General features: G+C 53.7%; 9 protein-coding genes across 9 annotated transcripts; 4 read left to right on the forward strand and 5 right to left on the reverse strand.

Annotated features, from left to right (window-relative positions):
• Positions 1–2236: 2236 nt before the first annotated feature.
• Positions 2237–2977, forward strand: PHACADRAFT_98605 (uncharacterized protein; the record flags this gene model as incomplete). The annotated part of the gene is made up of 1 exon (XM_007398337.1): positions 2237–2977. One exon carries the CDS (start codon positions 2237–2239, stop codon positions 2975–2977), a length of 741 nt encoding a protein of 246 aa, XP_007398399.1.
• Position 2978: 1 nt separating this feature from the next.
• On the reverse strand, positions 2979–4119 carry PHACADRAFT_260209 (uncharacterized protein). Its single transcript, XM_007398338.1, has 4 exons — positions 3889–4119; positions 3604–3829; positions 3053–3504; positions 2979–2996 (listed from the first exon to the last, which is right to left on the reverse strand). Exons 1-3 carry the CDS (start codon positions 4076–4078, stop codon positions 3354–3356), a joined length of 567 nt encoding a protein of 188 aa, XP_007398400.1. The 5' UTR covers positions 4079–4119; the 3' UTR covers positions 2979–2996; positions 3053–3353.
• Positions 4120–4241: 122 nt separating this feature from the next.
• Positions 4242–4979, forward strand: PHACADRAFT_260210 (uncharacterized protein). The gene has a single exon (XM_007398339.1). The coding sequence runs from the start codon at positions 4317–4319 to the stop codon at positions 4791–4793; it is 477 nt and encodes a 158-aa protein (XP_007398401.1). The 5' UTR covers positions 4242–4316; the 3' UTR covers positions 4794–4979.
• A 23-nt stretch (positions 4980–5002) lies between these two features.
• Positions 5003–6492, forward strand: PHACADRAFT_211384 (uncharacterized protein). Its single transcript, XM_007398340.1, has 6 exons — positions 5003–5289; positions 5343–5474; positions 5531–5716; positions 5789–5885; positions 5950–6048; positions 6104–6492. The coding sequence occupies exons 1-6, from the start codon at positions 5171–5173 to the stop codon at positions 6302–6304; spliced, it is 834 nt and encodes a 277-aa protein (XP_007398402.1). The 5' UTR covers positions 5003–5170; the 3' UTR covers positions 6305–6492.
• A 470-nt stretch (positions 6493–6962) lies between these two features.
• On the forward strand, positions 6963–7541 carry PHACADRAFT_211385 (uncharacterized protein; the record flags this gene model as incomplete). Its single annotated transcript, XM_007398341.1, has 3 exons — positions 6963–7161; positions 7219–7281; positions 7351–7541. Coding segments are annotated over 3 exons (361 nt in total), but the record flags the coding sequence as incomplete, so codon positions are not given.
• A 74-nt stretch (positions 7542–7615) lies between these two features.
• On the reverse strand, positions 7616–10453 carry PHACADRAFT_148496 (uncharacterized protein). Its single transcript, XM_007398342.1, has 11 exons — positions 10028–10453; positions 9882–9967; positions 9719–9824; positions 9584–9665; positions 9380–9521; positions 9253–9331; positions 9106–9190; positions 8972–9051; positions 8646–8912; positions 8467–8592; positions 7616–8193 (listed from the first exon to the last, which is right to left on the reverse strand). Exons 1-11 carry the CDS (start codon positions 10217–10219, stop codon positions 7969–7971), a joined length of 1470 nt encoding a protein of 489 aa, XP_007398404.1. The 5' UTR covers positions 10220–10453; the 3' UTR covers positions 7616–7968.
• Positions 10454–12547: 2094 nt separating this feature from the next.
• On the reverse strand, positions 12548–13184 carry PHACADRAFT_260212 (uncharacterized protein). Its single transcript, XM_007398343.1, has one exon. It carries the CDS (start codon positions 13113–13115, stop codon positions 12582–12584), a length of 534 nt encoding a protein of 177 aa, XP_007398405.1. The 5' UTR covers positions 13116–13184; the 3' UTR covers positions 12548–12581.
• A 22-nt stretch (positions 13185–13206) lies between these two features.
• Positions 13207–14514, reverse strand: PHACADRAFT_260214 (uncharacterized protein). Its single transcript, XM_007398344.1, has one exon. The coding sequence runs from the start codon at positions 14118–14120 to the stop codon at positions 13695–13697; it is 426 nt and encodes a 141-aa protein (XP_007398406.1). The 5' UTR covers positions 14121–14514; the 3' UTR covers positions 13207–13694.
• Positions 14515–15732: 1218 nt separating this feature from the next.
• Positions 15733–17373, reverse strand: PHACADRAFT_260217 (uncharacterized protein). Its single transcript, XM_007398345.1, has 5 exons — positions 17071–17373; positions 16409–16987; positions 16294–16354; positions 15993–16227; positions 15733–15933 (listed from the first exon to the last, which is right to left on the reverse strand). Exons 1-2 carry the CDS (start codon positions 17209–17211, stop codon positions 16787–16789), a joined length of 342 nt encoding a protein of 113 aa, XP_007398407.1. The 5' UTR covers positions 17212–17373; the 3' UTR covers positions 15733–15933; positions 15993–16227; positions 16294–16354; positions 16409–16786.
• Between the last annotated feature and the right edge of the window lie 1620 nt (positions 17374–18993).

An 18993-nucleotide genomic window follows, 5' to 3' on the forward strand; every position in this document is an offset into this window, starting at 1 on the left:
GGGAGGGATGGCCGTCAGCGAAGGAAGCTCTGCATACCGTTGGTGCACAGGCGGAGGATCCTGGGGCGAATGCACCTGGGGCTCTTCGTGTGGTACACTAGGCAGTGTAGCATGCCTCTCCGCCCACCTACGCACTGGACCCTCTGCCTGAACCCTCGCGTGCGAAACGTATCCTCCTAGGGGTGCAACAGCGTGCATAAACGGCGGTCCGTCGGTCTTCAAGCCTGGGATGACGTGTATGTCGAGCGGCAACGGGGACTGGCCCCGCACTACCTCCTCGGGTAATTGAGCAGTAGGCGGGTAGTATATCGTCGAGACGTCACCACGATCACTGTCGTCCTGCGCACAGTGCACAGCGTCCGTGGAAGTAGTTGGCATGGACGAACACGTCAGTGGCGGCGTGCGTGAGCGGAGTCGAATCGCGGGCGGTGAGAGCTTGCGCAGGCGCGCGTTGAAGCGCGACTGGGGTGGGTCGTGCACGGATACCATGCGTTCCTCGTATCGCTGTTCCGCTATGCGATTGGCATCGAGGGATCCTATGTTTTCTGCTGTGAAGGGCAGTCGCGATGGACCTGGGAGCTCGAGCCCGAGTGCGTCCGTACGTGCTATGCTGGCATAGCCAGAGTCGTGGGTGTACCGTGTGGAGGCACTGACCGGTTGAGGGGCGGCGATGAGGCGTTCGTCTGCCAAGTATCCGCTGGGATGCAACTTGTGGCGCATCGTAGGACTCGGCGCTTCAGCGATGCAGTCTCGAAGAGCGAAGTGTTCGAATCCTCCAGCTGGGTCCAAGTCGACAGCGCGGCTTTCGCTCGTAGGAAAACGTGGGCTGGTAGAGGAAGGAGATGTGGTACGAGGACAAATTCGCTCGATACTGATGAGTGGCTTTGCAGAAGAAAGTGCACGTGACGATGACAGAAGGTTCGCGGGTCGAGTGACGGACACCGCCTGCGGATGGGGCAGCGCAGCTCGGGTACCGCAAGCTTCCGTAAAACCTATATCTGAAAGCAGTATATACCCCGGTGTAGTCCTTGAGGCTCCTTGGACAGCGGGCGGTGCGTCCTTGGACCCTTTCCACCAGGAGCCTTCCGCGATGACGGCTGCGACAGCGCCATTGAGGCGGTGCAAGAGGGATCCTCGAGACCGGCGTACTGGTAAGCCGGAAGTGGCGGGGTTTTCTGGTTCCAGATAATGTGACAGAACCGGCTGATTGTAGGACGTGTATTTAGGTGGGGACACAGGGCTAGCATGGTCGAATCCCGAGGTTGCACAATTGGCGCCTTGAATCATGGGCGGAACTGTCATGGTCATGTGAGATACCCTATGGCAATGGCAGAAACGTTAACCAGTAACGAAAAGTCGCTCTGCGACAGGGCAGGAAGTCCAGTTACGATAGGAGGCCGGTCGAAGACGAGACGGGGGGGCCTCGACCCAGGGACCTCTTAAAACGAACCGAGCGATATCTCCAGGGGCTCACTCGTCGGCAGACGAATACAAAAGCATCACTGCTAAGCGAATGGGTAAGCGATGTCTCATGAAAGAGTACAACATAGGTTGCTCACCTACCATGGCGGCAGCACGGGCGGTGTAGCAAATCACGAAACAAGGCGCTTTGTTATTGTTCTCGGAAGGCGACATGGTCCTGGATAACGATTCTCCTCATGACTACGATCCGCTTGTGTCGAAGAGATGCAGCCCATCTCCGTATGCAAATATTTGCCTTTCACCGAGTTAGATGCAGGGGCTTATATGGGCGCGAGAGGCGAAAGCAAAGACAATTGCGCGTCTGGCGCTTGGGGCTGGAAACACGTCTTCACGAGAGCCGCCCTCCTGGGAAATGGGTGAAACGCAGGCCAACGCTACCGGCCGGCAATATATAGTCTGATGTGCGTGCATCTATATAATCAGGAGTTAGTCAGATGCCCCGAAACAAGAGTCGGAGGATGATTTCCAGAGCGTTGTTAGAGAATCGCTCAGGAACGGACAATAAACTTGACCGACGCGTTGCATTTAGCGTTGCCCATGAGCATGATTAGATACGCCAGCCAAGCGGCTGGTCGAATTCCGTAGAAACAAGACACATGCTCGTTCTCCGGGAAATCGGGACGGCTCATCTGCATCGTCGGCGCCCAGTTATCTCCTCGATGATTTACCCCTTGACTCGAACGCTGGTTAGTGCTCTTACTTACAGGTGTACTAGAGCATTAACGCAGCGTGAGCAGAGGCACTACGCGTAGTCATGACAAACAACGTCTCAATCCTTATAATCAACCCCAACTCGACCGCGTCGATGACAGAGGCACTGAAGCCGCTCCTACGGGACCTGCTTCATCCAAACCTTTACCTCGACTTCTACACTGCTCCTTCATCGGCACCGAAATCGATCGATGACGAGGAGACCTCTGAAGCCTCAGCAAGAGAAACGCTGCCCCAGCTGCTGAACCTACTCGAAGACAGACAGCCTTGTGTCTATGCCGCATATCTCGTTGCGTGCTATTCAGCGCACCCGCTGACGCTGATCCTACGAGGGCGCCTCCATGTGCCAGTTCTAAACATATTCGAGGCATCCGTCATACGCGCGAGGTCGCTGGGCCTCCCGTTCGGCATTGTCACCACCGGAAAGTACTGGGAGGGCGCCCTCAGCGCTGGCATAGCGCAGATCAAGCTGGGCGCGTCCGGAGAGCATGTCGAAAGCATATGGACGCACGAGAACTTCGTCGGTGTGCGCAGCACTGGGCTAAGCGCGGCAGAGCTGCATTCGACAGCTCGCGAAGAGGTCGACAGGCGAATTATGGAGGCCAGCGCCGAGCTGATACGGGAGGGCGCCCAAGTTGTGTTGCTCGGCTGTGCAGGCATGAGCGGCATGGAGGAGGCGATTATGCGCGGGGCTCGCAGTGAGGGAAAGGAGGTACAGATTATTGACGGAGTGCGGGCCGGAATTGAGTTGCTGGAGGCATGGATAGGCATAGGAAGCTACTAAGCGGCGAACATACAGTAGGCTGCGAGCAGGCGAGTCAGCCGTGTAGAGCAACAGCATCAACAAGAAAGCACGGACTCCTTCATTGTTCGGTGACATCTTGTCGATGCTTCCCTTTCAGAGAGTGTACTCTTCTGCGGACCCCCGCCTTCCGCGGAGTCGTGCCACTCCTCGGGATCTTCTTTGACAGAATCTCTTCTCCAGGCCTCAGATAAAGTAACAAACTCACCGTCTCATGGGGCAGATCGTGCAGCCATCCACGGCAGACTGTGTTGGCAAAATAAGCCCATATTCGATTCAGAAGACTACAGCCCCGAGAAGAGACCGTCATACGGCATCAAGCGTGCAGTTACGGCGTACGCAAAGAAGGGATGGGGCATTACAGCTGGTTTATCCGTTCCTGCAGCTTGCCCTTGACCGTCTGGTACGCGTTTAGCAACGTTTGCTCGTTGATGACGATATCCGTCGTGTCCGCTCTTGGTCTGCTAACTCTCGACGCGATCGCGGTAGAGTCAGTCTCGACGATGACACTGTACAAGACATGTTCAGCAACGCTCTCAACCAGCGGTGCACGGGAACCCGATTGAAGAAACGCGATTATCTTTGGCACCAGGAACAGGGGAACTCACCCGTCGTCAATCGTCTCATCTAAGCACAACAAGACCAAGTCCAGGTTCTCCAGCACCGACCGCTTCTCCAGCTGGTTCCTGAGGAGCATGTGCGTCGCGTCCGAAAAGGATATGAGGGCAGAGAGGAGCATCAGCTCGTTCGCTGACTGGTCGCCGATGATGTAGCATATGAGGTCGAGCGAATGTTTGTAGACCGCCAAGAAGCCGTCATACAGGATGATCTCGCCTGTAACGGTTCGGTGATCAGCCGCAATGGGTACGGTTATGGCATGTGCGTACACGCACCACCAGCCTTCTTCGTCTTCTGGAAGAGCCCCTTCTCGAATGCGCGTTGCTCCTTTAGCGTCGTGAGTTTCTTGCTGCTCGATGGCGGAGCACCTGGCGGATGGTAGTATTTTGCGAGCACACGGTGCCCGTCCGTGTCGGTGATAATAAATCCAGAGACAGTGTACAACGAGAGGTTCAGGCTGGTCATCACGATATTTTTTTGGTGTGGAAAGCTGGAACCAGTGTGCGAGCGGAGAAGGTGTGCTGTGGTAGCCGCGCTCGTGCTAGTAACCTGAGACGCGCCCGGCTACTTACAAGTACTTATTGAGTAAGTAGCAGATATTTACTAATAATAAGTAAAACGGCGAAGGCGGTAAGCAAAGTGTAAGCAACTGCCACGTTGACAAGCTAAATTACTGCTTTCTTCCGCTTGATCTATGCAACACATGTCTCGTTTCAAGCTCGTCTTTTTCGCCCCAGTGCGTGACACGTCTAGGATCCTGAACCACCTCTTTTCGAAGTATCCCCAGACCGTAGGGAAAATAGGGCAATATGAGAGCTGCGCGTTCCTCTCGCGCGGTACGGGCCAGTTCCGCCCAGGGCCTGAGGCCAACCCTGCGATTGGCAAGCGGGGCGAACTCGAGTTTGTCGAAGAGAATCGGGTAGAGGTCATTGTGAACGATAAGGGTGAGAATGAAGAGATACGGGGTGCAATAAAGGAGCTGAAAGCTGTAAGTAGCTATACAACGCTGGTTAACTTGGGTCCGTCAATGTCGATTCCCATGGTCAGGTTCATCCGTACGAAGAAGTCGCATATGATGTTTACCGCCTTGCAAACTTGTAAAACATGCCTATACCGTCTATGCACAAACTCTCGTCTTGCGTGGAGCGATAGCTACCCGGTTCGTACTGGAGCGAGGTAGCCATTTCGACGTTGATTGCAGGTCACATCAGGCGCGGCCGGTCTTGTCAACTATTGAACTGGGGTATCTGATGAGCCATATTTCTTCATGCAGTTCGAGAACAGTGCTGCCTCTCGTCTTCTTTATCTGACAGATGCGGAGTAATACGCAAGACAAGAGTGGTATCAATGTGCACTACGTGAGCATAGCTTCCTCTCAGCCTCCCCAGTTCTGATCTCTGTAGGATTGCCCCTTTGGAGATTTCTGCAGTAGTTGCTCTGTTACCTGTTGTTCCGATCACACTGTAGGCGGTGTCCATCATCGCAACGAACCTCAGTCGATTGGGCCATAACAAATGCACTGGCTGGCGCCATGGGCCGTGATATAAGCCAGGATTAATGTCCCTTCCTCCGTCATCTGGTCGTTTTCCTTCCCTCGAATCCTTGCACTGCGTGACTATGTCCAGCAGAGAACCTGATCTTCCGCCTTCCCCTACACTCTTGGAGGCCCCTCCAAGGTACGTAGCACGGATTCTAGTACCGACAGAACCTTGCTCACTTGTGATAATAGCTATTACAGCCAAGACGATACTCGCTCCTTGACCAGACCCCCATCCCCCAGGGGTACTGTCCGAGCAGACTTCCGCGGCCCTGCCGCAGGACTATCAGGCTCACAACCTCTGCCAATGCCAGTTGTGCAATGGTAGGTTTACCTTCTCGAGTCTCGACACGAGTTCCGACGTCTAACGTCAGCTGCAGCGGTGTCAGATACAGCTTTTCGCAGTTATCCGCCAATTCGATGCTGCTCTTACCGCCTCCGGGTGCAGCGGACAGTCGTTCGCTGTATCATATATCGGTGCATATGAATGTTTTTAAGCCGCAGTCGTTTGTTACCGTTGTTCGCCGGGGAGCCTTGGAATCTGGTCCCTATGTGGGAGAGTTCGAGTGAGTGCCAATAAGTGGGACATGTCTCAAGGACTCAAGGTTGATATCCCTATTCCTATTTTATGAATTCAGATATGGGCCATATGACCGTATAAATCGAATAGTTGTGGGATCGACTGCGAAGAGGCTTGGAAACGTGGTAGCCTTCAAGTCACGTTACTTTCATGCGGTGAGACACCGCTTGTCCCTCGGTGTACAATCCCAGCGCTGAACGAGTTGGCTTTGTGTGACAGAACAACTGGCACTGGCACGGCCTGAAATGGATATTCGACAATCTTGCCATACACTGGGAGCCCGAGACGGCGCTCCCGAGCCGAACGCTGCAGTACAAAGTCCGTCTTGTTTAGCACTTTCGCTCATTTGTCGAAGCTCGACTAATCTATACAGTGCGTTACCAAAGATTCAGGGAAGAGCATACTGGCTCACCTTGCCACGTTTTACCCGGCGAACATGTCGTCCGCACGTGGAGGGACTATCCCGATGCCGTCTCTTGTCATCGAGCATGCCGGAGCAGGCTTTGGAGATCATGTTCTGCTATCAATTCTTGTCCTTCAGCGTCATGACTACCCATCCCCGAGATCTGACTAGTGGTATATAATCCACATCTTTGATTCGTCATAATTTGACTAACAGGACGAGTTTTGATGAGGTCTGCGGAAATTTCCCGTTTTTCGTTCGCGCCATGTATGGCTACAGCCTTGTGGCGTTTGATCGCCGAAATACGAGAGACTTGGCCTGGTTCACTACCGTTCTGTCTGGCTAGCTCCATACCTGCCAGTATGCATCGATCTGTCAGTGGTACGTTGGATTTTATAAACGTAAAGTTCGTCACAGACTGTTGATGGCAGCTCTCAAAGAATGTCTGCGCGGCCTCAGGCTGCCCGAGAGCAGCGGCCGATAGGTAGCCAAAGGTATTGACATGCCCAGACAGAATCTCGCAGTCGAATAAATTTCGGCATGCGATGCCGTCAAATGATGATCCGCACATCACAAGATCAGCCACCCCATCCCCTACGGGCGTCCTCACTAATTGGCCGAGTCATCGAATTTTCTCAGCAAATTATTGGCTCTGGCAATTCCCGGTATGCTAGGAATTCGAAGGGTTCCCTCGTCACCGGTATCTCAAAGGGTATTGGTCAGGCGAGCGCCCTCGCGATGGCGCAGGCTGGCACTCAAGCTCGTCCTCCTCGCCCGCTTGGATCTAGAGGCAGTCAAAGAGCAGTGTTTAGCCGTGCACCGCCCTCAGGATGGTCGCCCACTGCCTGTGGATATGCTTGTCATCGCCGTGGACATCATCAATATTGAATGACCAGGTGGTCGCTGCGGCCGGAGTCGATCGCGTGGATGTCGCTATCGACAACGTCCGCTACCTCGAGCGCTACGACTTCACCGCGGACAACGACCCCGAGAAGTGGTGGAGAGGTCGGGAGGTCAACATGCACGGGGTATACTAGGTTACACGCGCATTGGCCCCGCTGCTGATCAAGTGTGGTGGGGACAAGACGATCGTCAATCTCAACAACGCTGGTGCCGTCGGGCTCCTGCCACGGTACTCGCCGTACTCGGTGCGATGCCCCACGCTGAATCCAGTGTCTTCTTTGCTCATAGAGAACTTTTTTCTTTTCTTTCACCAGATTTTAAAGCTTGCGATCCTGCGTTTTGCGGAGTGGATCAACGTTGAACATGATGACATGGACGTCCTAGCGTACTCGATCCACTCAGGTGTCATTTGAAACCGACATATCCGTGCGTCTGTCGCCGGAGATTCAGGCTACCGGGGTGTTTGTCGACACGCCCCAGCTGGCAGCGCGTACTCTGCTCTGACTGGTCAAAGGGCGTCGTGACTGGTTAGCGGGACGGTACATTGACTGCCGGTGGGACATGAGTGTGCCGCTTGGCCGGAAGCAGGAAATTGTTGACGATGACAAGCTGAAGATCAAACTGACTATTTGAAACTTTCGTTGGGTCATGCACCAGAACTTGCTCTATTGGATCCCAGTGTAGGCGCACCGCCATGATGACTACCTCTCGCCTCGTCTGTCGAGACGGGTCGCGCCTAGTAGTGTCTACGACCCCGCATTTCCCTGTTCAGTCGACAGAACGATAAATAAACGTGTGATGCCTAATTCTAGAGAGATCATGAATATTCCGAGGAGGGTCTAGACGGTATGAAGTATCTAAAGTTCACCGCGAGACGAATGTAGCCCCAGCGTGCTTGTCCACCAGCAATTCAAACACGATGAACACGCGCTTCAATCACGGTCCCACTTGAACCCCTTCGCCGCCCACGCCGGCGTCTCCGTCTCGAAGCAGCCCAGGCTCGTCGTGTACCGCAGCGCATGTAGGAAGATGTACAGCCGCTCCGGCTTCGGGTCTGGGTGCAGCGGCAGGTAGCACTCGGGGCAGTACTTGAGCTGCTCCGAGTCCGGATGTTTCTCGATCTCCACCTTCTCGTTCTCGGGCGGGTACAAAGAGATCTTTGCGAGCGCCTCGTCGTCCGAGAGCTGCGGCGGGCTTGGCTCCGATGGTGTGACGTTTGATGCCTCTTCGACCTGCGCGCCGGTAGAAACCAACTCGATGCCTTCGACGACAGGTCCTGTCATGCCGGGTATTATGCCATCCGCATGTAGTACTTCGCCCGCGGGAGGTAACGCTTCACTGTCAATCTGATCGACGGCTTGCGCAGCGTCCCGCATCTGCTGGCCCGCAGACTGATCGATTTCGAGCGGACGATCCTTGACGTTTTCGACAGGCCCACCTCTGCGGCGTCTGTTCTGCGGTGGCAGGGGCGGCGGTGCAGGCACGCACTTCGGACGCAGCCGTCCCTTGACACGGAAGACGACATCACGCCAACGGCCCCAGTCCTCATCCTTGTCCTGTAAAAAAATGTTAGCTTGCCACGTTGCATAAGAACAAAGAAGTGCTGCACCTTTTGGTTTCGCAGTCTTGTAATAATCTCAACAGCTTCAGCAGACAGCGGGACGGGGGAACCCATGCCGATGTCGTGCCCCGTTTCTCGCGGCAACGGTTTGTTCTTTGGTATGTTCTCAGGTGCGTTATTTTGTGATCGAGCCCGCTTGTCGGATAGCGACTCGGGGTTCTCGCCTTCAGCAAACAGGAACTCGGGGGGTGCCACGGGTGCAGCTCGGGTGTCGCTCGGCGTGACATCAACACCCCCTTTGCCAAGGTTTTCGCCCTGTGAGGTTGGGATAGGTTAGATGAGTATACGTGAGACCTCGTTGATAAAATATGCACCCATATTGTTTGATCGCTATAAATAGGGTCGTTGGCGATGGGATAGCCAAGGTACTGGAGGTGTACGCGAATTTGATGGGCTGGCCAGATGTATCAAACGAGGATAAAATAAGCCAGACACAAGGACCGCTCACATCTTCCAGTAACCGGTCGACAATGCAAGACACTGCTATCTGTCTCTGCATCGTAGTGTAGGCGAGTAAAGATGGTTTTCGCTGACTGTGTGCAATCCGCAGTCAGCTTTATGGCTAAGCTGCCGGTGTGGGACAGCGGATACGCACTTTCCCTTCCGGATGCACAACATTGAGACCCATTTGACGATCCACCGTCAGAAGTGGTTCTTCACAAACAGTTTCGCCCCTGCATGGCCTAAGTCGCAAGAGCAAGGCGTGCAAATGTTTGACTTACTCGGGAAATTCGCCCTTGCAGCGTGCAATGTACTCCTTCTTAACAGATCCTGCGGCGAATTCTTTAGCCATCGTATGGGCGAGTTGTGCAGATAACGGCAGAATCATAAGTCCAGACGTGAGACGGTCTAGACGGTTGACAGCTGTAGAATTGGACAACGGTCAACATGATATCTGCAAGACTATGGCAGCACAATTCACGTACTGTACGCGTTATCGAAGCCCATCTCTGTCTTGAGAATTTGCACGAGCGACTGCTTGTAATAACGTCCAGCCGCATGCACTGGCTGCAGATAAATCAGCGAAGCGATTCGACAGAAAACAGGTGGCAAAAACGCACTATGCTCCCAGGCTTGTCTATGACGATGAATCCTCGCACCGCGTCGTGGTGTACTATACGCACAGGAGTCGAGGTCACAGGCGGTTCGTGTCGGTGAGCGACATTTCTACGTAAGCACAGTCCAGGTTATTACCACAGATGCACACAGCGACAAGCGACATACTCTATGCGATCTCCATTCTCCACAATAGTATCTGGTTTTGCTACTTTCCCATTGATAGTAGTCACGCCGGACTCGAGCGCATATCTCTGCCCTTCAAGGTTGGCTCATTAGCATACTCAAAAGATAATGCGTAGAGCGGAACGCACGTAGTACTCCATGCTGCGGTCCCTAAACTCGGTAGAGATAATCTCCAAAATTTCCCGTCCTAGCCAGCGACCCTTCGCCATAGTGGTGTAGTTGTACCAATACGGCTTAACTTTGCGCAAGCCTGTGTCGGTCAGGATGACCTCGGGAGCCGAGTCTTGGTGCCTGTCTACCTCCCGGACATCTCGAGGCATATTGTGGAGCGTTCTATTTTGGTATGTAGACCAGCCAGACTTGCTGATGCCCTCGAGCGAGGTGTGCACGAGGTTGTAGACGACGTGCTTGAATTGTCGCTCCGAGGAGAGCTCGATGAGCGGGAAGATGACTCTGCGCGTTGTCCAGCGCGAGTTTCTTACTTTTTCGGCGTCCAGGACGTGCCGAGCGAGACGAGATAATGAAGGCAACAGGGCGAATCGAGCACGGCAAGGAGTGTAGATGGGCGGAAGGAGGAATTGATCACAAAATTGCGAAGAATACCTAACACGCGCTTACTTACAGATAAGATTAGATCACGAACGTCCGTAATAGCTGTCGAACGAGGTTGTGTATCTCAAAGACTCATCGGCCTTCAAGCTTCAAGCTTCAAGGTAGAAGTGCAGACAACATCACCAGCACGTATTATTCTTCGATAGGACAAGGACAAATACTGGGGCAGTATCGTCTTCTGCGCCAGTGGCCTTGGAGCGAAACGTATCCTCCTTTTTACAACCGAGAAAGAATTGAGTCTGTAACGCAAGAAGCTACATTGCAGCACGAAACAATCGATCCGCGTGATAATGACATGAATCAGGACAACAGCTTAATCACTTTTTGACACTGAAGAGCGCATCTGACAGCGAGTTCACTGTCTTGATAAATGCGTTCTGTCGAATGGTTTCGTCTTTGAGTGCACGGCGCCAGTGTTGGGCTGTCTTCAGCCGAAGAGAATCGGAGTCTCCATTGTTACACGCATTCTGCAGGCGTTCGCGATGGCGGACAAACCAATCCTCGTTCTGTCGAGTCCAGTAGCCGACGTTCATGCCGCTCTGCTGCCATGTTGAGTGTTTGGGCCACCACGGTGAATCAGATGCAGAAGTCTTGGTGTGGTCTGGGAGGGCGAACACTTTAGCAAAAGCAATTGAAGGCGCTGGCTCGAACATACCTTGCCATACATGATATACGCCGCAAATGCCGTCGAGATTCTCATTGGAAAGGTCATCATCTACGAATTCGCGATCGTTGACGAGCTGGATGTAAGTGGATGCTCCTTGAGTGGGTCCAAGCAATAACACTCGAGCCACTTCTTCGTAGGACAGGCGCCAAACAATACCCCCTTTCATGAGAGCCGCACGACTGTGAGGGCGAGAAAGGATTTTCTGGCGACGATGTTGATATATGATGTAATTGAGGGGAGTAGGATGATAGCCTGCTTCACGATATTCAAGTCCGTCCTGAACAGAGGGTAATGGTATGGAGAGTAATAGACGAGCTGAGGGGATAGGAGTAGAGAAAGGAATGCCGTGGCTGATTAACTCCAGAGTCACGTCTTCTTTTGCGGGACCCCATCGGCGTCGGATAACCTCTGCAGCAGCGATGGAGCTACCAACCATCAGCATCCAATGCGAGCATGAGTCCTCATCTCCACTGGATCTGGGCCGCAAGATGTAGCCTATGCTCCCATCTGTACGAACGGCGCGCTGGACAGCAATTGTTGCATCTTCGTGACGGGTCAGAGAGCTGGGATTTCCTGGGAGAAGATCACATAGCGGAGTAGGGGGGAGAGTGCCGTTGACCAGACAAACTCCTCAAGTAAGAGCCACTGCTCCTTGAAAGTCGGAGATAACTGATAGGCAGTGACACTGGACTGTTTGTTGGAGGTATACTTTACCATGGCAGACACAGTCAACGTCATGCAGAAGAAGAGGGGATCATCGAAAGGATTGGTTTCGGGAGCAAACATCTGGTAGAAAAACCTATCCGTGATCCACTGACGACTGAAAGCGTCCCAAGGGCTGCCAACTGGTTGCAACATGCAAGTGCCGGCAATTGGGAGACACGTAGAATTCAGATGTCGCACTTGCTTTCAACACGAAAACCTCTGGTAAGGATGAAAGGCTCTCTGAGGGGACGGCGTTTATTTCCGTTGTAGAGGGAGGCGTAGCTAGTGCCGGGGGCGACATAATGGGATCTGGGTCTAGGAAGCGGCGGTTGATGGCGGAGTGGCGGAGTGCTGTAAATGCTAAGATGCAGCCGATTTCTGACCTAGAAAATGAGACGACGTACGACACGACAAGAGTCGCTAGTGTGATAGTACGACAACTGTTCCGTATGGCGAAATAATGGCGAAGGGCGAAGGCGCTGGAGACGACTCCTCTGTCCAAAATGTTAGTGCGTGTCCACGTTATCGCCGCAGCCGCCGCAGGACAAGGAGTCTCTATACCACGAGCTCGATGACTCAAGTTATGATACCTGCTGGCAAGCAGCTAAACATCGCCTAAACTAGATTACTGGCAATCGCACGGTATTTGATCCGCTACATGTTCCGAGTCTTTCCACCACGACCTAGTGAAGCTTTGTTTAAGAGCTACTAGTGTACATCACAGTCACAGTACGACGAGGAGAAAATGATGGTACGTTCTCAAGAAGTATACATCCCCGCTTGACCACTTCAAACACTGTCCTTAGTCCTTCATCTTGACGCTTTCCATTGACCTCCACAACGAGCCAAGTCTTCAGCTCGAGTTGCAGAAACATATATGTCACGTCCCGCGAGACGGTGCCTCCAATGACACCATGAATCTTACGCACATGGCCTTGACACCGCACGCTGAAAGCCCTGTTGTTATTTTTGTCGTTCCTCCCCTGGCGGACTATGATGCAGCGGCCGAACGAGAGGACTTCCTGAACGTAGGTCCCCCGTTCATGTACACCGAGACGCGAGTCGCCCACAAGATCCAACGGGGCCCCCGGGCTAGTCTGATCGTCCACGATCCTCATCCACGCTGAGTGGTCTTGCGCGACGAATTGCTTCCATGAAGGCCACAGGGAGACGTCGTCAGGGTGATCCTTCACGTGTCGTGAGAAAATATTGCCTCGCATGTCCGGAGGCATGTGTTTGAGAAGGATCGCCCATGCGGACTCGGTTTTTATCCGCTCATCGTAGTACGGCACGGTCTGGCACCGAACCACATATGCGAGCGAGGAGATTCTGTCGAGCTCCGTTGTGCAATGGCGCTTCCGCAATGCTGTGAGAGCAGCACCCAGGTGTCTGGTTCGTGTGGGGTCTTCGAAGTGCGAAGGGGGAATCGCTTTCCCGAGATGATTTTGGAAGAACGCACGAGTGTTTGGGGAGACCGTGCCGGTTGCTCCTCCAGGCAGCCACGCCCAGGTGGCTTCTTGCATCGTCCAAACACGGTTAAGCCAGTGTCTGTTGGTGGATAGGACATTCGGTGATGGGTTGAAGGGAAGGCCTAGCCCGTTGAAATAGGTGACGCACGGAACATGCGGGAATGAATAGATGTGTCCGATAGTAGGACCATCCAGCTTCCACTCCTCCCTCCTCTGCCGTTCTCCCGCTCGACGTCCCTTCTGTCTCAAGCAGAGGACATCTAGCCAGACGTACTCCGCGCCGAGATTAAGCAGCTCCACTCGGACGTGGTCCAGACTAGTGCCCCGCGGTATCGGCACGAGCTACTGTTTGCCGTTAATGGGAGTTGAGACCTTAACCAGCGCATCGCCGTGCACCCAGCTATGTGACACGGTCCAGACGTTGTCAGGAATATCTTTGCACGAATGCGGAGGAAGGGTAAAAAACGGAAGCACCCGATTACTGTAGAGGTCCCACACCCGCCGTGGACGCATATTCGAGTTTCTGATGTAATCCCCATGCAAGACGTCTTGCCGCATCTTCTCGTCGTGCGCTCGCTTCCTCGCAATGGTGGAGAGGAGCTGAGAGAAGTCGGACTGCCAATAGCCCCGCAAGAGGCCGTACACTTCGCCGAAGTCTGGCGGGGTGCGAAGGAAGTGTTCGAGGCATTTCTGCAGGCCTGGAGCGCCCAGTGGATGATTCGTCCCAAAGACGTCGTTGAGCGTCTTCAACAGCTCCCCGACATCCATTGTTCCACAGGACTTGTTAGCGAGATCATTGGGTATGGCTCCGGGTCCAAAATGAGCCCGCTGCAAGGGCACGGAAGACGGCGGGTCTGGTACAAGAGAGAATATCTAGCCATGCCCGGATGACGTGAAAAGAATCTCTTCTGAGACCCCAAGTTCCGCCATCTTGATTATCCCCCACACTCTCAGACGCTTCACCTGGAATATGGGTGTCGGGACAATATTCTTTCGTCCATAGGTGGGTCGCTGATCGTTCATTGACGAAGTGGAAAAGTGTAGTGTGATGAGGTTCGACAAAATTTTCCACGCTAAACCACGGAGGTTCCTCTGCACGGATTGATTTTTCTCGTAGTGTGAACGTCAAGCACCCTCGCGACAGACGCTGCATCCGGCATATCAGCGTGCGACTCCCACGTCTCTCCCTATATCCTACTCACTGACTCAAATTCTTCATGCTCACCAAAGGAGCCGTCTATGGGCGACTCAACTTCCTCACTATCCTTGAACATCGTAAAAGACTTTGTTGTCACGAAGTTAAACGGACTGTCTTCTGCATACAACGGCACCTAGCGGGTATCAATAAATTGCATTTATGAACGTTGCGAACGCTTTAAGTGAGACTCACCTCAGGACGAGCTGAGGTATTCGCAGTGTACTGGTTGGATACAGGGCCGGCCTGCAAGATGGAAGTGCAAGCGCAGTGGCTGTTATGAGGCAGGCAACGGTGGGATGGTGATGGCTATAAGATTGGTCTTATTGCTGGCTTTGAAGCTCATGGAGGCGCTGAAATGGAAGTTCAGAAGGAGCGGTCTGCGCACATGAGAAGCTAACATGCGTGATTGAATTCCTAGTAAGAAAATATCCTTGAGAGGTGGTCGATACGTACAATCCCTCTACTCACGGTGCGGAGGGCCGAGTATAGGCTGTCTGGACAGATATGTAGGCTCATAAAGACCACATAGCTTGGAGCGGATCTCCAGCGTGGTAGATGGGAGGCGGCCACAGGACAGAGTCCAGTAATGCAACGTGTTCTAAAGATCTCGCGTCCTCCCAGGCGAGGTTGTCCAGTAACGCCCTTGGACGAGGTACCGCGTAAACTTGAATAGTGCATTTGACAGGGTGCGGCATAAGAAAAGATTCCATCTAAGAGAACAATGTAGGGCGTCACATACGTTCCTGGCGGCTCCCTTCCGCGCTCTTTCGGTGAACTTTGGATGGCGCGGCTCCCATTAACAGTGCCTCCGAGGTGGCCTGTTTGCCGGTCTAGACATCGCTCTTTACTTCACGTTATCTGCAGCAAAGCATATGCTGGAGATTAGGCCAAGATAGCGAGTGAGAATGGTGGCAGCGGCTGAGTTTGTCGCTTGACAAGCGACGAGGCGCATCACCATCAAGCGCATCAAACTCTGACAAAAATCACATGCTTTGTTATCGGCCCCGCCGTTCTTTGTATCGAGTGGACAGGACAAGTTAAGTCTCAGATTGTACACACATACAGCAGCCACAATAGCCCGGAGCATATGCGGCGCTTCTATCTGATCAGGGGGCCCTGCATATAAAAGGGCGGTCGGCGAGATGCCAATCACTTTTCCGTCCTGTCCGCCACCGACCCCCACCTCGCTCGCCGTTCTGTCCCGGACTGAGAGGCCTAATCCTGGGCCAGCCGCCAGTTCCGCACGAAGAAGGATACAAAGGACCGAGGCAGAGAGAGCCAGCGACCGCTGAGAACATTGCAGGACTCACGACGCCTTCTCGTGCACAGCGACGTATCGCCGGGCCCTAGACCCTTGGCAGTAGCAGCGCCAACGTGTCCCAGGTGAGCACCGCTTCCATTCTAGCGGGGCTCCTCTGGCGTACTTATATACCGAGATACAGAGCAGGAGAGCTGAACACCACACCAGAACTTGCCAGAGCTTTCAGCAGCACACGAAATGCGCGCCTTCGATGGAATATATGTCCACCCCTCGTTCTCTCCTGAGCCGTCGCCCCCACCACAAACCGCGCGGGAATCGGAGAATCACTGGCCATACGTGCTGGCCGGCACCGCTGTGACTGTCGCTGTCGCTTCCGGAGTCGGGATGGTCGTCGGCGCGCCAGGGATCCTTTCTGCGTGAGTACAGCTGCTGGCTCAACTTGGAATCCTGGGAATGACCTCGTGATTGTGCTTGTCCGACAGCCTGTCGGGGAGATGAGCGGGCCGTCTGTTCCTTCTGCGTGCCGCTGCATCGCCATTGATGGTGCGTGACAGAGGTCATTGTCAGTTGGCGTACCAAACTGAACTTTGTTGACAGGCGTTTTCAATGTGCCTTTCTAATGAAAAGTAACGAACGCTCATGTGCCTTCTGGTCTCTTCAGGCATCCGCCCCTTCCATCTTTTCAATCTTCCATCTTCTCCGCCTAGGGCTATCTTATCTCACCCCGTCATCTTCATTGACCCCTGTGCTGATACCTTGCATACGAAGTGTCTGTCGCATCCCACTGGATCAAATATAACATAACGAGATCATACCCCTGACTCTGTATAAGTGCTCCAACATCATATATTACCCTTAAGAGCCCAAAACGTTAAAAAATGCCTGCGATCTGCTGCACATGTGTTGGATAACCGGGGTATCAAAACAATCCAGCCACTCCAAACTCTGTTCGCCTTCTCATGCCACTGTTGTCAGTCATTCGTCGACACTGTTCACCGGCCTCGAGCAACCCCCGGCGTGCATACTGTCTTTGACGGCCTGCTCGGCATGGTGGACGGCATGCTTGCAGCGCTCGATGAAGTCCTGGCGCTTCAGTTCTGTGCTCTTGGGGCTGAGGGCCCTGCTGCTCTGCTTCGCCTTCGGGCAGTAGGCGTTCTTGACCACGACAACCTCGACCTGTGCACGTCATGGCGGTGGGGTCGAGATCGAGACACGGTCAGTGAAGCGTGCGTGCGCAGCAGCAAGATAGAAGTACGCACGTCCTCGCCTGACGCCCTCTGTATCTCAATCACCATATCCTTGCCCTCCCGCCACTCTGAGACGATCTGTCCCCCAGGTCTCTCGCGGTCTGGGGGATTCTCCTCGCGGATGTCGTCTGTTTGCTTCTCGCTGTCGAGCATCGCTTCAGTCTGCGGAATGAGTGGTGTCTGTGTAGTGTGTGTAGAAAAAGTAGAAGTGGTGGGTATCAGTCGACAGTGTATGTGGGTCGTATAGCGCCGCAGAGCGAAGAGGGTCTGGGGTTATATGAGACAATGCTCGTGGGAGATGGGCATGACGGTGGAAGGCGTGGTGGTGGCAGCAGACGTGTAGAAAGCTAAGTTTAGTGCGCAGGCATTCGTTTCGATGAATGCTCCGTCATCGGGATCGCGCGCAGAGACGGAAGTGGTGACTGCGGGAGAAAGTTCGGGAACCTTCCAAGGGCCGCCGCCGGGCGCGGTCCACCAGGCCATTCTCCCAGGCGACTCTGGATGTGGCGGACCTTCAAAGCTTCAAGCGCGATGTCGTTGTGTAAGCACACTAGTGCAGCGTGTATGTGGGTCGAGTGGCCATCTGCGAGAGGCTTGTCGCTGGGGCGCGGGGCCGTCATAAGCAGTGACGTCAGCCACGTGGCACCTTGCCGGTGTAGCCCTCTTTGTGGCGTTAGCGCTCCGATGGCGGCATTGATGGCCGACGCTTCCGTTTTCGGATGCTGCGCTTTTGATCACTTGGCGCGCAGCATTGGCCGCCTTGCGACATGTCATCGTTACGTGGCGAGAGCTTTGGATTTATACCGCATATAATATCACATTTTGAATGCTTCGCTACGTTTCCGAGTGAGAGCATGGCAGGAAACGACGCAAACAGCCGCTGCTGAGCCTCAGCTTTTGCCAGTGATCATGACTCTTCGCTGGCACATGATGCACCGATACGCGTGTGGCGCACTAAAGCGTGTCATATAAGTTCGTATTGTGAGCAGTATACGTGTGCCGTCCTGCACGGATCGGAAGAGAGGGTATCCTGATTTTGATCGAGGGGTCTCACATCATGTATCTTCGCACCCCGCCACCGTTGAGAGGGGGACGAGCGCAACGTGTACCGTCGTGCCTTTGTAAGTGTGTGAAGCAGCGATGCGATTCAGGCACTGGTTACCAGTTATTACGACGCGTACTTTTCAGCCGCCAGGTACGATCTCAGACCGTCTGCAACACGACACCGTTGTCGCACGACGTTGGCTTGCTGTTGAGAACCACCGGAAAGGTACGCCTATAGACGCTTTAACGCGTGAGCTTGCGTTGCATTATCATTGATGCATCAGCAGGACAGAAAGATTGCGATACAGTACTTGCAACCTCGGCCGTTCTAAATACTGGAATTTGCGTTATATCTCAAAATACCTTTAAATATCGCAAGAAATAGACTGGTTTTGCGCTGTATCGCCTCCAGGCCGCTATCTTTCTACTCTACCTCTTTGCTGATGTGTTAAGTGTCGCATAATCCTGTCCGTCAGCATTCCAAGCTCTACACAGAGACAGCCTTGGAAACCCACAGATGTGATCTCATGACCCTGAGACGCGATGGGACAAAAATAGTGAGTCGTACAATTGAGAGACATGCTCATCCTGCTAAGGCGGCATATAAAACGGCGTCTGGGTCCCCTTAGAGCCTACGGAACGAGCTCGCGAGCAATTCGTGAAGTACCACTAAAGAGCACAGATAGTGGATAACAGCATGCCTATGCGGTTGGTCGACGACGACGATCGTGGTCTTGGCTCGCGGCTGTCTGAAATAAGTCGGTCATCAGCCCCTGTGAGTCAGTCTGGGAGCGAGAGACTCGGTGTGTTGGGAGGTTGATGAGAGACAAGGTTGCACAGACCGTCCATGTTTCTTTTTAGCTTCTAAACGCAGGAAATATTTTCGCCGGA

Source organism: Phanerochaete carnosa, assembly GCF_000300595.1.
Source record: "Phanerochaete carnosa HHB-10118-sp unplaced genomic scaffold PHACAscaffold_7, whole genome shotgun sequence".
NCBI classification, from domain to species: Eukaryota; Fungi; Basidiomycota; class Agaricomycetes; order Polyporales; family Phanerochaetaceae; genus Phanerochaete; species Phanerochaete carnosa.